This window comes from Lathamus discolor, chromosome 5, assembly GCF_037157495.1.
Source record: "Lathamus discolor isolate bLatDis1 chromosome 5, bLatDis1.hap1, whole genome shotgun sequence".
Lineage (NCBI taxonomy): Eukaryota > Metazoa > Chordata > Aves > Psittaciformes > Psittacidae > Lathamus > Lathamus discolor.
In genome coordinates this window covers 104466041-104483735 of record NC_088888.1, presented here as the reverse complement: position 1 = coordinate 104483735, position 17695 = coordinate 104466041, and the positions used below count along the sequence as shown (strand labels likewise).

The 17695-nt window shown below is 42.7% G+C and overlaps 1 protein-coding gene across 8 annotated transcripts in view; it reads right to left on the bottom strand.

Moving 5' to 3' along the window:
- The window catches only part of KLHL29 (kelch like family member 29), a 411401-nt gene that overhangs the window by 47302 nt on the left and 346404 nt on the right, over positions 1–17695 (bottom strand). For all 8 annotated transcript variants that reach the window (XM_065681735.1, XM_065681730.1, XM_065681731.1 and 5 more), the window contains 2 exons: positions 16859–17058; positions 10344–10603 (listed from right to left, as the gene is read on the bottom strand). In XM_065681735.1, the coding sequence (XP_065537807.1) occupies positions 10344–10603; positions 16859–17058 (460 nt within the window). The remainder of the gene's footprint in view (positions 1–10343; positions 10604–16858; positions 17059–17695) is intronic.

The window sequence follows — 17695 nt, the reverse complement described above, 5'->3', positions numbered from 1 at the left end:
TCCTTGAAAATGGACATCATGCAAAAATGTAACAAAGTTATTGTTATGTGAGGGAAGATTTGAACACCATCAGGACTGTTTTTTCAGGTTACATGAAACTCAGCATAGCTCCTGGTGGATGAAGGGAGCTGTTCGTGTTTTGCACCAGTAGAAGATCTAGTCCATATACTCCCTGCTGAGCAGTGACGCTGCCAGATACCCCCACAGTACTGTGCAGCAAAAGCTATTTGTACAGTCACTGGGAACACAGAAGAGTAGCAACCTTTGAGAGATGCTATCTGGCTGTCTTCAAGGCACTTAATTCACTGATACCAATTTGAGTGCTGAGCTAAAAGCAACGTTTCCAATAATCTTGCAATCACAAGTGTGTTTCATAAAAAACCAGAAAGAAAAATCTTAGGAGATCTTATCTTTTCTTAATTACCTCAACATTTCAGAGGAGAGATCCAGCTCTGGATTCGGACACCTAAACAGGTACATACAAGCAAGTATTTACTTGTCAGCCAGACATGTGTAAACTCATGTTATAATTAATAGAGATTTAGTCAACACACTTAACACAGTCCCCAGAGCAATATGAGCTGAGAGGATGCATCACGCACCAGGGGCAGAAGAGAATATCAGTGTCCCCTTCTGGCCTAAAACTGTGAGTCATCACCAGGAAAAGGGAGTGTGTTCCTCAGAACATGCCTAAGACCATGCCACGCTGCGATGTCTACAACCAGATGTTAACTTAAACTGGAGGGAGGATGATTAATGGTCTCCTCTGATGGGAATTTTTGCATCCCTTTGCCCTGGGTGCTGTGCTTGGAAAGTTACGATCACGCTACAAGGAAGCCTAAATGTTATCAGTGGGTCAGTGTTCACTCAGAGGAATGTGTAATCAACATGCACTAGAAGTTGACCCTTTCAAGCCTTTCCCTAATCATCTGTTCATACATAAGTTACTCCCATCTTGTTATGCAAGGCAGAGCTTGAGCAAACTAGATTGCAAAGCAGTTCAATGTAGGTTTTCTTTGTTCCTGGCTGGTAGTTGAAGACATTTACTTTGCTAAACTTTTTGTGACATTTCGTCTCCTAGTAATTATATCCATATTATGAACTCTTGCTTGCAAGTGGGCTTTGTTCTGGTATCTTTTAAGTCTCAGTTACAAAACCCTCTACAGTATCACATTAAAAATAATCTTTTTATTCTCAAGTCTCTAATCCAGTAAAATCCTCGCAGGTATTCTCCAAAAGGACTCTCAGTGTGCTCCTGCACAGACTTGGGCTACAACTGTATACAGTTAGCTTTAAAGGAAATATGTTTACTGCTACAGAGTCAAATTTCCTGCTCCTTAAATGCTACACTTGAAAGCTCTAAAGATTCTTAACATTTTTGAAGTAATGCCCAGAGAGGTTAAAATAATGTTTCCCTTATGCTTTATAACTCATCTGTCTCTCCAGTTTACTGTTCTTCCTACAAAGGACCCTTTGTACTATCTGCCTAAAGAAACAGGCTTCAGCTAGAAATACAAATACAGAAGTTAGGTTACCCACATTACAATTGGGTTTTGCCCCAATAAACTGCTGTTTCAGCTCTTTATGCATAATGCCAATAGAATTTTTAAGACGTTATGAAGTAGGAATATGTTCAATTCATCTGAGAGTTCCGAAGGAGATTTATGTCATCTCACATAAATCTTGGGTTCAGACTTGCCCCACGTCATGCACTGGCCCAACATGAGAGCTGCAGCAAGAACCTCCTTGGATACAGGAAGCCATCAGGGACATATCTGAAGTAGAATCAGTTCTCCACTGCATAAAACTCCTTCAAATGAGAATCACAGAATCACAGAATCCCAAGGGTTGGAAGGGACCTAAAAAGATCATCTAGTCCAACCCCCCCCCAAGAGCAGGGTAACCTACAGTACATCACACAGGAACTTGTCCAGGCGGGCCTTGAATATCTCCAGTGTAGGAGACTCCACAACCCCCCTGGGCAACCTGTTCCAGTGCTCTGTCACTCTTACAGTAAAGAAGTTCTTCCTGATGTTAACGTGGAACTTCCTATGCTCCAGTTTACACCCATTGCCCCTTGTCCTATCACTGGATATCACTGAAAAAAGCCTAGCTCCATCATCCTGACACCTACCCTTTACATATTTGTAAACATTGATGAGGTCACCCCTCAGTCTCCTCTTCTCCAAGCTAAAGAGACCCAGCTCCCTCAGCCTCTCCTCATAAGGGAGATGTTCCACTCCCTTAATCATCTTTGTGGCTCTGCGCTGGACTCCTTCAAGCAATTCCCTGTCCTTCTTGAACAGAGGGGCCCAGAACTGGACGCAATATTCCAGATGCGGCCTCACCAAGGCTGAGTAGAGGGGGAGGAGAACCTCTCTTGACCTACTAACCACTCCCTTTCTAATGCACCCTAAGATGCCATTTGCCTTCTTGGCCACAAGAGCACATTGCTGGCTCATGGTCATCCTCCTATCCACCAGGACCCCCAGGTCCCTTTCTCGTTCACTACTTTCCAGCAGGTCAACCCCCAACCTGTACTGGTACATGGGGTTGTTCTTCCCCAGATGCAAGACTCTACACTTGCCCTTGTTAAATTTCATCAAGTTTCTCCCCGCCCAACTCTCCAGCCTGTCCAGGTCTCGCTGAATGGCAGCACAGTCCTCTGGTGTGTCAGCCACTCCTCCCAGTTTTGTGTCATCAGCAAACTTGCTGAGGGTGCACTCAGTTCCCTCATCCAGGTCATTGATGAAAATATTAAACAGCACCGGTCCCAGCACTGACCCCTGAGGGACTCCACTAGTCACAGACCTCCAGCTAGATTCTGCGCTATTGACCACAACTCTCTGTCTTCTTCCTTTCAACCAGTTCTCGATCCACCTCACTACTTGATCGTCAAGCCCACACTTCTTTAGCTTATCTATGAGGATGAGAAGAGGGCACTCTAGTTAAAAAACACCACCCAAAGCCCCCAAATGGCAGATTCTAGCCTTTGATGTCTACCCTGTAACCCAGGGGGCTGTGCCAATGGTGAGGGCTGGGGATGTGGCACAGCAGCCATGCAGGAAGATGCACTGGAGTAGTGACATGAATGCTATCTCCCGTCTCCAGCTCAGCCCAGGCTTCCCCAGCCAGGTTACCGAACCTGATACTCAAAATACTGCTGGCTCCAAGTTTCCAAGTGCAAGTCCAGCAGGAAGTGGCTGGTTTGGGGAAGCCAATGCTGTTGGTGCACTGCTTTGCCATTCTCAGAAATGTGCCTTTTTCAGCTAGATTTTCATGGCACTGCCCTGCTACTTGGTAATGAAGGTACTTGCTTTAATACATCTAACTCCTGGGTATTACAAAGACATACTGTATTTCCAGTAACCTCCTGCACATTCCTACACCCAAGGTCACACCTGAGCTCCCGGGTGTGCTTGGCATGTTTATTAATTGCCTGTACTGGCTTCTGGGAATTGCATTGCTGCCTTCAGATTAAACCTAAAGGCTTTGTAGCATGTCAGCCAAGCCGCCCCAAAACATCAGGAGATAAATGTGTGACAGAAGATTCAGTTTGCAGATGCAGGGTTCAGCTGGTGGATCGGTTGTGACATGCAATGTATGTAAGTCTCGTGCCCAGCAAGAAGGAAAGAGCAGCCCCTCTGTCTTCCTGAAATAAGGTTTCATATGTGACATCTTTATGGCATCACAGCTGACTAAACACTGTAATGTCATCACTGCCACGTAAAGTGAACTGCTGTCCTCATCTCCAACTTGTTTGCAAAGCAGCATGTGGGTAGGTATTTCTACCAGTAATATGATGAGAGTTTTTTAAATATGAAGGAAAATAAATCATTGATCCATCATACTTGGAATTTACCTGATAACTAAGGCTTAAGGAAGAACCTTTACTCTTGCCATGCAATGTCTGCCTTGCTGACTAAATTATCAAATAAACCCCTTCCGTTCCCCCCAGATGTTACTACAGAGGTGAGTGGCATTTCTCTTGTTTATAGGCAATCACCTACTCAAAACACCTGTAATCACACAGATGCACCACAAAAGCACGCTGCCAACAATAAAATGGCTGGAGCTCCTCACACATCCACCCCTACAACACACTGAAACATTAATCCATGTGCAATAATTCTCCTAAATCTTCCTGCCCACTGTGTAAACCGATTTTGGTTCTGGAAGTTGGTCCTGATCCCTGGGGCCACAAGCAGCACAAAGCAATGCAAGTGAACATGTATGAGAAGCTGCCTGTGGATGTGTGTCTTTGTAATGTCATTGCTTCAGCAACAGCAGAGACATATTTTGTGAAAAACAGGAAAATGTGTTGGGAAAGCCACAAATGAAGAGACTGAGAAGACTGGGACACGAGGGAGCTCCTCGAACCAATTTAAACTTCAGAGAAAAAAATCAGTAGATTTTCAGTCAAGGGTATCCCATTAAAAAACTTGAAAGTTTTGTATGGGGGGAATTTAAGGAACTGCAAATGTCACCTGCATCCTCTGTTTAATGCAGTTTCTTCCTTCAATATACAGCTAAGGGAATGTTCCTGCACTGATTCTGCTCCCGCTGCTGCCTTTTCTTGTCTCTCCGTAAGCCCGTACAGGCTCTGAGTGTGTCTGCAATAGCTTTTTTTAAATCTGAGCTTTTTGAGCAGCCCATCCCTGGGAAATCGCAGGGGTTACTGCTCATCCCTTGCATTTTTCACTTTCAGAGCAATTGGAGCTTCTTGCACTTTCATTATGGCATCTTTTTGAATTTGTCTGCTCTTCCCGCAAATGGATTTCAAAGCATCAGGATAGTGTGGGCTTTTCAAAGAAGCCTAATTGAACTGAAATAGAGTGTTAGTGCCTAATTCACTCAGGCTCCCTTGGAAGCTTCCTTTTCGTACTTATTTAAACACTGCTTCCCTGAAGCTTAATGCCCTTAAGTACATTGATTGATCAATTAATTTCCTATTATGATGAACTTAAATAATTTGTACATGCTGGTATCGGGTATCAGCTTCTGAATATATCATTACCTCCTTGTCACTGCAGAGCAGCACTGGGATTTTGCTTGTTCCCTGTCAGATACTCTGTTTTCTTGGAGCAAGCTGCTCATCTGCATAACTTTGGAGACTCTTTGAAATGTGTCTGAGAAATTATGCTACCATCTCAACAGCCTAACTGCAGACCAGGGATCTCCCATCTGCTCTCACGGTTACCAACCTCTTTTCCTCTGTTGGATCTTGCCTCTGAGTTGCCATTCTCTGTCACTGCCAAAATACTGCTCATGTGCATTTATAGCAGTTTTTATATAAATCCTCTTCTCATTCTCTCTATCACCTTTTCTTGCCCTCACTGACAGATACATGGCTTTCAGGTGGGCTTTGTGTTTGCTTAGACTAATTTGCCAAGTCTCAAATTCATCCCAGTGGCCCTTTCTGTTGTTACGCCCCTTGCATCCTTCCAGTCAACTCTCCTTTGGGCTTCAAACACTTGTAGACGTTTATCCCTTTACAGCTGTCATTAGGCCAAGTCATGCATATTCACATCTTTTAATCTTTTTTTCCTCACATCAGTTCCTTCAGTCTTTTAATCATTTGTGTTGCTCTTTAAATTACCTCAAATTTGTCTACGCATCTCTGTTTCTCAGACACCATGAAGATGCAGTTCAGACAAATCTGCCCCCAAGGACACAAGCTCATAGAAGGCCTTTTAATGCCTTAATGGTGGAGAAATCTAATTTTACTGCTGGACAGCATGATTTTAAACAGGGTTTAAAAAAAGGGCACACGATTATATCCTTCAGCATGCAACAAAAGGTGACTGCCATTCAGCTGTGCCTCTTGTCTGTCACTCATTTCTGCAAGTACCTGCCTCTCTTCCAGCACTATTCTGGGCAAATTGTTGAAATGTTTGTCCTCTCCACACTTCTTGTTCCTTCTCAGGGTGAGAGAGAAGATTCATACAAGTGGTAGTCTAGGTTTCCCAGCCTTTGTTATTAATAAATATGCTACTATCCTTTTTATATCAGAGAAAACACATACAACTTTGGACTTGGAGCAGAAGACGGGAAAGTTTCCAATGAGCTTTGGTATGTCTGTGCCCTGTGCAGGCAGCAAATTGCTGCACATCCAACAGCCTCACATCTCCCCCATCCCGTGCTGATGCTGGACATGACTACAGCTCTGTGCAGCTCTGGCAGACCTTAGTACTGGCAGACAACAGCTTGTTATCCACCAGATCCTCCCAACAGCCCACGTGGGAGGTACCACTTCCCTCCAGCTTACAGTGTAAGAAATAGGGGTAATAAGGTGAAACAATCTGCCCAGGGCCATGCAGAGAGCTGGGGGATGAGCTCAGGTGAAGACTGCTTGGGGCTGGCAGAAATCTTTGCTTGTTCAGATGGCTCAGACTGTGCTGGTTTCCAGGCAGTAAAGCCTCCATTATACAATATATTTTTTGCATGAGTTCCCCGGAGTTGTAATAAGCTTATCAAGGGGATAACTGTTAGGATAAACCCTACAATCTTGTCCATCAGTCAGGAAGAGAAATAAACAGAGAAAAACCCAGTAGATTCAGCTTTTCCAGATGTGTCAGTCGGCTGCAGGCTTTCCACTCAGTGACAAGCAATCAAAGGGACTCCTACAACCAGCACTCTGTGTCCGCTGGTACAGGAAATTGCCTAACTAGTCCAGACCTCACATCACAGGCTGTTTCTTTTGGTTAGACTGATTTCGTGTGACTGCACCTCCAGCAGCACTGAAATAGCTCCATAAACGTTACCATATGAGCTGGCATGCTGCTCCAACTCACTGGATACGATTATTTACCAAATCCTAGCTTAACGCAGATGTCATTCTCTGACTTCCTCTTCGTCTTACATAGATGGATAAGTAACCTTTAAAGGACTGTTATTCTCTGTAACAAGGCTCAGGTGGTGCTGCCTTTTGTAATGCCACAGAGCACTTATATAAGCACCATAAGACTTTATTTGAGCACAATTTGCAAAACCAGAAGTCAGTCAGAGTGCAGCTTTTCAATTTGCCTTGCAAGCAAATCCTGGCTCCTTCCCTGCCACTGCTGTCCAGAATGGTGGGGAATGAATTAGGAAAAGCAGAAATAATTAAGATACTCGAAGAAGAGCTTTTCGAAAGACAGAGAAGAGCACAAAACCAGCAAACTCAGTGCCCTTCCAGGAGAACAGGAGGCTCTGCTGAAAATCTCCCTCCCAGAGGCTCTCAGAAAGGGGTCTGGGCAGGAGGGGAGGCAGTGACGGATAAGTTGTTATAAGAGTACAGCACAAGGAGCTGTGGTGCAGGGAACACTAGCGGTGAGATTTACTGTCCCCAGGTGTTAGCTTGCACCCAGAGTGACACAAAGCCATTAAAGCACAAGGAGTTTTGGAGGGCTGCAGCTGCCCAGGGGGCAGCGGGTGCTGATTTAGAGAGAAAGCTCCTTCTCTAAGCTCCTCTGTGGGGATGTCTCTGCTGAGCAAGCCCCTGCCAAGCTTTGCCAGGGAAGATGGACATGGAGGTGAGACAAACAGTACAGACCTTACCCTGTTTGTGCCAGACATCCACCTTTGGGAGAATCAGAAATGCAGTGCTTAGAAGAAGCTGCCAAAGAGGCTTTTAATCAACTGCTGTTGGAGCTACTGAAAGTAAAAACGTGACAAAAGAGCCTGTTCTCTCGGGCAAAGGGAAATGGGGCGAGGGGAGATACAAAGAAAACGTGGGTCGTGGAAATCCGGGTCCTGAAAGATTTAGCTGCCAGGACTGCCTTTGGGAGAGGGAAATAAAACCAGACCAGTCCCCTGAGGAGTGCAGTAGGGCAGGAATGATGTCATGGGTCTACTGCAATTCATGGCTGAAACCTCTCCAGCAACATCCCCAAGAGATCCCCCTGGGTGCACGGGCAACAAGCCTGTTGCTGCACTGTTGATCTTCACATGCTGGTTCCTCACTGAGAGCTGAGAGAATACATCTCACCAAACTGTGAATGAAGTCCAAATATCCATGAATAGCTCCTGCAAGAAGGTTCCTCCCACCTTTGGTATTGCCATGGTCACCCAGTTCTGCAAAACTCTGTGCATCTCATAGGAGCTTGGGCATTTCCTGGTATGGTGTGCCTTGCTGCACACCAAGCACAGATTTCCACTCATCATCTTTATCAGAAATAAGATTATTTAGGTCTATCTTCCTTCCTATCCACTGTCAGAGCTATTTGTTCCTGGGCTCTGAAAATGCAGAAGTCATTATTGTAAAGATGGTACTTTTCATGGTGAGTTCCTACTTACAGTACCCATTTAACTAAGAGCTTTATAATAGATCAAGCCATGCAGAGTACAAAAAAAGCGAGAGCTACGATCCAAAGAAGCTAGTTTAGTGGTAGGATTGGGCAGGAAAATAGTTATCTGCTTGGTATCTTTAATATTAATTTATTCAAGACCCTCATCTCTGGATAAATACAAATTAAAAATTAAAAGCCCTTGTAAACTAATGCATGAAACCAAAGCACCACAGAGAAATTTGGAGAAGCAAATAAAACTGCCCCAAGCAAACTACAAAGGCACTGAAGAACCAGGCCAGAGGGGAAGAAATCTGGACATAAAAACAACCCAGAAAAAACCAACCCAAACAACTGCAACATGAAAGGAAAGGAGGACGAGGTGGTGATGGAGGCAGCAGCAAGAGCATTTAAAAGCCCCAGTTCATGACATTGCCTTCTGCAGGGCACAGAAGGAAATACTAAAACCAGCAATTCTGAAAATGTGACTGGGACCTCCTGGTGAATGACACCTTTTGCCTGCACCAGGCAAACAGGCTCCTGCCAGAGGGCTGCCGTGCCCTGATGTTTGGGAGTAATCCCTGAGGTTGCATTGGGTTCAGAGCTCAGCTGCACAGAGCCGAATGCTGCCATCAAACTTTAAGCAAGCAGGGAAATACTGAGTAAAAAAGTGTTTTTCGAGGCCAGCAAGAGCCCAAAAATAAATCAATGATACCGTGTAAATGTTTTAGGCAATAATAATATTGGGCAATACCAAACAGCATCCCCAGCACACACTGGAGATGGTCAAAGGGAGCAGCAGGTCGCCAGCACAAGATTTCCCTGCTGAGCTAGATCACCTGCTCACACGGGGCAGGACAAGTTTTGAGAAAGGCCCTCAGGGCTGCAGGCTGCTGTTGGGGGCCAGGGGCTGAGCTGGTGGTGGCAGCACAGGCAAGCAACGCTTGGCCTGGCATGGAGTACTCTACTGTCCTTAATGCTCTTATACTCGTTTAGCAGTTTGGTGAGGTGAGGAATTGCTATTTTTTCCACTTTTCAGGTGAGGGATAGAGGTGCAGCTGCTCTGGATCGCATCCAATGCCATATTTAATATCCCAGTGCACATCTAGGTGCTTGAATTCCCATTTAAATTAAGAAGGTATGGCTTTTCATGATGTGGATGTGTAGCCAAGTATTTTCCTGAGTCCCAGTCTGATCCATAAGCAACTGGACTGTCCTTCTTAAAGGACACAGTTAACTGTGACTGGGGATCAACAAATCCAGAATAGACCAGCAACTTTGGTCTCCAAAGGCAGGGAAAGGGTGAAAACAACCTTCTCCTTCGGGGGTCTGTGGGGAGAACTGGCCTCCAAATGGGGAATTTTGGCATTCAGACCATCACAACTTATTACCCACAAAAGCTGACTTGCAAGAGCTTCACTGAAGGCAAGTGGCAGGTTTTTAAAATACCACCAGGGATGCCATCTGGTCACAAGGACAATCACCAGCCTCCAAACAGTCATTGCTTCCAGCTTTTATCTGGAGACAGTGCTGGGTAAAGTAATACACTCACTTTCTTCAGTCAAAAGCAAACTGCATAGCTCAGATGGTTGAGGAAAGGCTAACTCTAATAAATATATAATATCCAGGGGCTTATCTAAGCAGCCAATAAAGATGCAGAATCTTTTTTTCATGTACTGTTCATTCAGTATGTGGCATCAAAAGAAATATAGATTTTTCTGACAGACTTTATTTCCCACTGTTACTAAAATGCATCTCCTTCTTAAAACAGCATCTCACACAATTCTCATCCTTCCTGATTTATCTCTGACCAAGCCTGCAGCCAAGAACTCGAGGCCCCAGTTTCATACCATGCATGTCACAAACTAGATTTTGATTCTTAATAATCAGATATGGGGATCAGATTGGAAACTACATATATTTTGTGCATAGCCTGCATTCCTTTCCCTTTTTTATCTAAATGGCCCATCCCATCTCCTGTGCACCCTCATGTTTAAAATTTCATGGGGATGGTGTCTATTTTAAAGAGGCATTCATGGGAAGGGAACAGAGTGAGGCTGCTGAGATTATTTTTACCTGAGCTCTGATTGCAGCGTCCTTCTTAATCCACTTTATCACTGTTTCATACACCAGTTCCTCCGCTTTGGTGTTCAGGCTGTCATTAGACATGTAGGAAATAAAGTCATCTTTTGAGATATTAAGGATCTCTTCTTGGTTTGCCACCTCTGGGAAAATTTGCAGGGCATATGCTTTGGCCATGTTGTATAGTTCAGTGCACTGCATAGCTTCAGCCATGGCTAATATTCCTAAGCAGTTGCTAGCAGTCAGCTGTTTTTCTAAAAGGAGCAAAACAAACAAACAAACCAAACCAAGTGAGAATTATTAAAAGCAAAGTTTACATTTTTAATGAGATCATGAAAAAAGTAAGCACCGCGGACAAACTTTCAACCCTAATTAATTTCAGGTAGTTAGCTAGTAGTAGCATCTTGGATTACTTTAAGATTGGGGTTTAAAGTACAAAAATCAAAGTCCGTCTTAACAACTGAGCTGGGGATGGGGAGAGAAACACACTTTCTGAGTTTGCTTTTCGTGTAAGCCTTCACAAGGCACTGGAGAAACATACTGATATAACAGTAGTTGGGGCTTCCCAAGGGACAGGAGCCCAGCCAAGAGACTGCTGCTATTTCTACTGCCTACAATGCTGCTTTAAGAAACAGCAGAGATGTAAATGCCAGTGCAGACACTTACGAATAAATGCAAACAGCACTAAGGACATTTCTGAGGATGCTGCAGTTGCTTTATGATAATTTTTGCCCTGTTCAGCTACTAAGCTACTTCAAATAAAAGAAAAAAATCCTCCCCCCTCTTTTTTTTTTTTTTTTCAAAGGAACTTTGTTGCTCCTCAGTGTGATGACATCCCTTATGCAAAACACAGATTATACTAACGCCTTCTGTTAAATGTTGTGTAGTGGGTTTCAAAGAAAATCATGCACAGAGAAGACAGCATTATCTCCTACCCAGCAAACAGAAGTAACAGCACAGTGTGTAGCTTTGCGTTAAAAGTGTGCTACACCATACGTTCCACTGTACTTTTTTTCTTTTCAGCTATTCTGAAGAAAAAACCACCAATTTCAGATATTTATAACAGGAACTCACAGATTCTTGTCATCTTTTGTTAACCAAGCCACTACTAAGTCAGAATATATTCTTTTAAGATATAGGACTGAGAAAAACAAAATATGAGAGAGACAGGCTGCAATAGATCAGAAAAGCATCAGTACCATTGGCAGGTTTCTGGGCTGTCAGAGGAGAAATATATCACATTTGGGCAGTGTCATATCCTAGTGCACTATTTCAGAACACTGGCCAGGAATGCGTGATAGCCCCACATCCCTTCAAACAAAACTCTCCTCAGATTGCTTCTGCTGGCAATGCTACACCCAGTTTTGCCTTCATCAGATTTACAACCTGCACACTATCTATATGTGGCTTTTATTGAAATGGGATTATGAACTACTTTCTTTATGCCTGGCATGAGATTAGTTTAGTGTTTTGTTTTTCCCTAAGTCTTTTTATTTTCTTTTACTGATCCAGCAGTCTTGAAACTAGGTTATCTCATTTTGCATCAATTGATTGTACTGACTCCAAGAAGCCCATTTCCTCAAGCAGACTCGAGCAGCAGCACTGTTTGCTGTCAGTAGATTTTGTCACTCAAAGATTACCTAGAGACAGCCTGCAAACTGATAGCTATAAAACACAAAGCTCCCAAAATTTCTTCTTTTTTTCCAGGAAAAAAGGAAAAAAAAAAAAAAAGGAACGAAATCCCTCTTCCAGGCTCCTTGGTTCTCTCTGTTGGCACAGCTTCATGTATACACATGGCTGGGGGTAAAAAAACTCATCTAATAGAACCCAAAACTCTCATCATCACTTGGCAAACTCCCAAGTCAAAGACAAATCTGACATTGCTCCACCTTATAATAAAGATAATAATCAAGTCTGATTCATGGAGCTGCCATTTACATGGAGCTTAGATGATGGAAAAGACTTGCAAGAATGAGTCTGCCTTCAAGGGACTAGGTCTGCCTCTATCAAGAGAGATTCCTGTAGCATCCCCCAGCTGAACCTGTGGCACAGGTCAGAGAAGTCACAACTGGTATCTTCTGATCTGGACAGGTTTTTCTACCTTCTAACAATGCTGAGTGACTGATGTAGCCTGTACACTGGTGTCCAAGCAATTCCACGTTGTCCTTTTGAGTGTCACTCCTTTCTCTTCCCCAAGAAACTGCTTGCTGGCAGACCCAAATGACCTTATCCCTGTCTGATTCAGCAAGAATCAGTAAGGCCATTTAGAGAGGGGTCCCATGGCGATACAGACTAGAGTACATTCAGGAAGCTGGTGACACTTTTTTCCACTACATTCCTTGTGATGTGATGAGCACCACAGGAAGGTGGGCACAGTGGTGTCTTCTTAGGATGAGGGCTGGCATGTGAACTAGAGGGGTTCACTGCGGGTGAGCAAGGCAGAGGTTGGGGCAACAGCTATAAACAGTATGGAAAACCTCTATTCTGTGAACAAAAAACCCACACCCTCCATTTTTTGCCTCTGACTCAAAATGTGGAGGTGAGATTGATGTCTTTTGACCCCAGCGGTCTATGGTGCAACTGGGCAATCACATTAGTACCCCTCTACACTCATAAGCAAACAATTCCAAGGAGCAATCTGGTAATATTTTGGATTAATCTGATAATATTTTGGGAAATGACTTCAGGATGAGCAGAGCCATGACTTAGCAATGCCGGTTACTCTTCACTAACTGTAAAGAAAACCTCCATGACTATTTCCACTATTATAGACTTCTAGTCTATAATACAGCCCATCCCAAGTGACTGCATTTCAGGGGCACTTCTGAATGTTGACATGACAAAGGCAGCTAAGGACCAGTTCTGCTCCATCTGCTCCTGAGCCATTTTCCTCCGGATGCTGACATGTTTACAATAATTGATGGTTTTGCCACAGTGGCACTGGACTTCTAACAACACATTTTTGTGGGGTTTCACCTTGAGTCCATTCAGAACATGACTGCTGGCTACTAAGCTATTCCTGATGCTCAAGGACAGTTCATAACTGATTTACAAGTGGACTTTAAGGATATCAGATGTAATCTAGCAGGCTCTCACTGGTTTGAGTCAGTGCCAGATAGCATATTTGTTTCTATGTCACAATATTGCAGATCAGCAGCTGGTATTCTCCACTTGTGTTAGACGTGATTTTGGAGTAGGATCCTGTGCAGAGTCATCATGAGATAATCAGCCAGTCAGACTGCCAAGACTGCACTTCTGGGAATGGGGCACCTTGAGGTGAAGTCAGAGATAAATGGTATGTAGGAAGGATTACTCAGTGAGATTGTGGTAACGGTATGATGAAAGCTCAGTGATGGACGTAATCCCTTCTCTGTGCAGTAAGTATTGTATTTTCACTTAGAGATGCTTTTTAGATGATGACTTAGATATAACTAAAATTAACATAAACCATGCACTTCCCATGATATTCTGTGCACATTCTGATGGGGATCTTATTCCTCAAGTATTCCTACTAGTGTCAAAAGCATGTGAGGATGGGAGATAGGTGGAAGACTTCTTGATACATTCTTCATTCAAAAAATTTCACTTCCCCTGTAAGACAGGTTTCTTCTATTTTCAGATATGGTTGATAACTCGGTTTCTTCAGTGCTGGGCAGTGTGGTTCTCCAGCTGACTCAAAATTCTCCACCTTGCATAAGCAAAAAATTCTACTTTCAAATTTACAAGGACCATAAATCATCTTCTTCCCTCAGGGAAGGGTCTCATGCAGGTCTCATCACTGGTTGGTCCATCATTCAGTTTTTCTCATAGCTCCCTCTCATACTCTTTGCAAACTTTGTGCCCTTTGCCCAGGAGACCAAGAAAATTCCTGTTCTGTTCATGAATCTAACAGGTTCCACCAACGTTTTTAGACTTAAGCAACACCACTTTTATGTCAGCAGCAGCAGGCTGAAATACAAGCTCAGAATTTGTTCACTCCTGTGATGGGGTTCCCTGTGTCACAGACCCAAACTGTGACAAATCACCCGAAATCTGATTTAAGCCATGACACGATGATTGCACAAAACAATTATGAGAAAAAAAAAAAAAAAAAGGAAAAGGAAAAAACTCTTAAGTCTTCAGCCACATGGATGGAGGAAATACCTATGGTGTCATGACCAGTTTGCAAACATTTGCCCAGTTACCATATGGCGCCTGCACAAACTTGTCAGCATTGCTGCATCAGTCAGCATAAAACTGTTGCTATTTTTCATGGTCTAGACAAAAGCAGAGGAGACAGCATGTGGGAGAGAGAACGTAGCTAAAATTAGCACAGTGAAGCTGGTTAAGAAATCTCCCATTGAAATGAAACAATGTTCTGGACACATTTTGCAGCATTTCCAAGTAGATTTGGGGTGCCTCTGCCCAACATTGCTGACAGGCTCAGGAGAGAGACACAAGAGCTGCTTGGATATCAATCAGTTAGGATCCTGCTGGAGCATCCCGGCTACAAATGATGACTGGAATTTCCTCTGTGATGGTGCTGTTCTATGCTGAACAGACCTATTAATTTGGGGCTTTTAGTTCTTTGGCCTCTTTGGTCTTTTCTTCACTTCTCTCACTATTTAGATAAGGCCACTTGAAAGAATAAAGGTTTATACTGGTGAATCCTCCAGAAACCTTGGAAAAACTCCTGCTTTTACCAGATTTTTGCTTTCTGGTGAGCAGAGGTGGCTGGATGAAAATTAAAGACACAGCCACAGAGAAGACAAAATGCTTTCCCCTAAACTTTTTAGATGGCAAAATCTCTACTATCTTTGTAGAGCAATCCAGACACAGCTATAAATAAAAATAAGCAATCACACTCCATGAATTCTCCAAATGAGAATACAAAATTCCAGTGACTCCCCATATATCACTGAACTTATAACCAACTCTACAATTTCATACCATAACATGGTTCACTGAATTGAAATATTAACTATTGAAAAAGAGAAATCTCACATTGATTTAGTGAAATAAAAATATTTTGTGACTGAATGTTTAAAGATGATGTAACTTAAGCACATCTTTCATGCCTGGAAAGGCCGTAGGATCTAATTGCTTTTAAAAGGTGGTGAAGGTGGGGGAAAGCAATGCCAGAGCCAGAACCTTCATTCAAGTTGCACAGGCAACACAATGAGATTGCAAAGCATAAATTTCATTTCACCATGACCCACCCATTTGAGAACAGACTTTTAAACTAGTGACATATGATAAATTTGAAAGAAGAGGTGAATAAGATACTACAGATTCTTTACTGATGCCTTCATTGTACCACCTTAGTCAACAGGCTAGCTCAACAGTGAAAATTAACAAAGTTGTAAACTGAATCATAGAATCCCGCATTGGAAGGGATCTTAAGGATCATCTGGTCCAACCTTTCTTGGCAAAACATGACCTAGACTAGATGTCCTAGCACCGTGCCGCAATGAATCTTAAAATTTTCCAATGTTGGGGAGTCCATTGCTTCCCTGAGGAGATTATTCCCAATGTCTGGTTGTTCTCACTGTGAACAATTTTCCTCTTGCACACAACTGGAATCTCTCCAGAAGTAACTTGTGCCCATTAACCCTCATCTTTTACATGTGAAAATGGAACTAATTTGATTTTTTTTTTTCTAAATGAGTTCCAGTTCAGACCAGTAAAGCTTAGCGAACTGAGCTGGAAACCTTGGAAATAGTCTATGCTGGAAAATACATGGCAAGAGAAAGGAGCAGGATGACATGGTGCTGTGGACAAAAATGGGCTTCTTGTGGCCATGAGAGGATGGACAGAGGCACTGGCAACGATGCTGGTGTGTACACCCTCACTAGGGCAAATGCTTCCCATGACAGCAAGACACATCAGCTACCAGAGCTGGGCGCAGCAATGTTTCTTTCACACCCACCTTTTTAATGACACATATATATCAGACCATAACTCTGTATGAAATAACAAGCCCTGTGAACATTCAGCTGGGAGTAGTTTAACCAGATCTGGTTTACAAGAACATGGGACATGTGAAGGAGTTTCTCATGGAAAACTGCAGATCATGGCTCTGTGGGAGCCCACCTCCAGCACACTTCCAGTGCTCAACCATGCTGGCTTAGTGTAGCACCCAACATTTGCTGTCATGGTTATAAGCAACATTTGCTGTCATGGTTATAAGCAACTTGTGTGTCACAGCCTGGTATCTGTGCAGAGATTAACCTTTGGGAAACAAAATGTCATCATGATACCAAATATGAAACAAGATTCAACAAAATGGTCTATCCAAGATGTGAAGGCAGGTGCCACTCAAACAGGAAGCTATACTTCTCTAGATCATTTTCTGCTGACCACTGTGTCAGCATTTTAAATTCAAGTCTCAAACCAAATAAGTAATTTTAAATTTTCTTTCATTGTATTTAATGTTGGTGTTTCTAACTATCTTTTTAAAGTTATTAAAAGAAAGGTTTACAAACCTTAAAACAAGATCTTAAAACCTCCCTAGATGGAGTGGTTCTTACCTAGAAACGAAACGCAGACTTTACAGAAAGTATGAAACTGGAACTTGCTGGCAGCTTCCAGTAGGGTTTTTGCATTGGCTGAATCTATGATCAAAGAACCTGTATAAACAAACTCCAGGAGTAATTCCAGGACGTCTGCAGTGAGGTTGGACATGGCCAATTCCAGCTTCTCCCCGCTTCTGCTACTGTCTCGTGGTGACCTGGTAACAGCAGACAATTAAATTACGGACATTACACCATTCCCATTTTGTTGGCATTTATTGATCAGTGAGGGCTAGAAAATCGCTTTGCACCTCATTACATTTCTCCATTATTTTTGTTTACGGAACTGAAGAATATGAATTTTAAAATAACTGAACTTAAAACTTTAACTGGATCTGAAAGAGAAGAGTCTTAAAGCAAGCCTTACAAAAAATCTGTTTATTGCTACTCTGCATTTTCATGCAAAAACAGTTGCAAAAGAAAATGAAAGGAAAAGAAATAAAAGGAAAGAAAGAAAAAGAAAAAATGAATGAGCCAACATTAATGAAAATGAGGAACGGGGTTAGCTTTCAAAGGGAAACAATACATTTTAACATCTTGGTTAACATCTCATCTTCGGTGCATAATATAACTGTTAAGGAAAAACCATTCTCCAATTTCAAGAGAAAAGGTCATCTATTTTTCAGGAATCCAGCACTAGAATAATTTAAATGTCATGTGCATTTAAGGATACATTTAAAGACCTTTTCATAAAAAATAACAATAAAAAAAATTAATTTCCGTTTAGATTGAACTTCTCAGCATGTTCTATTAAAGTATAGCTATGATTGATGTGATATACATATACAGACGGTT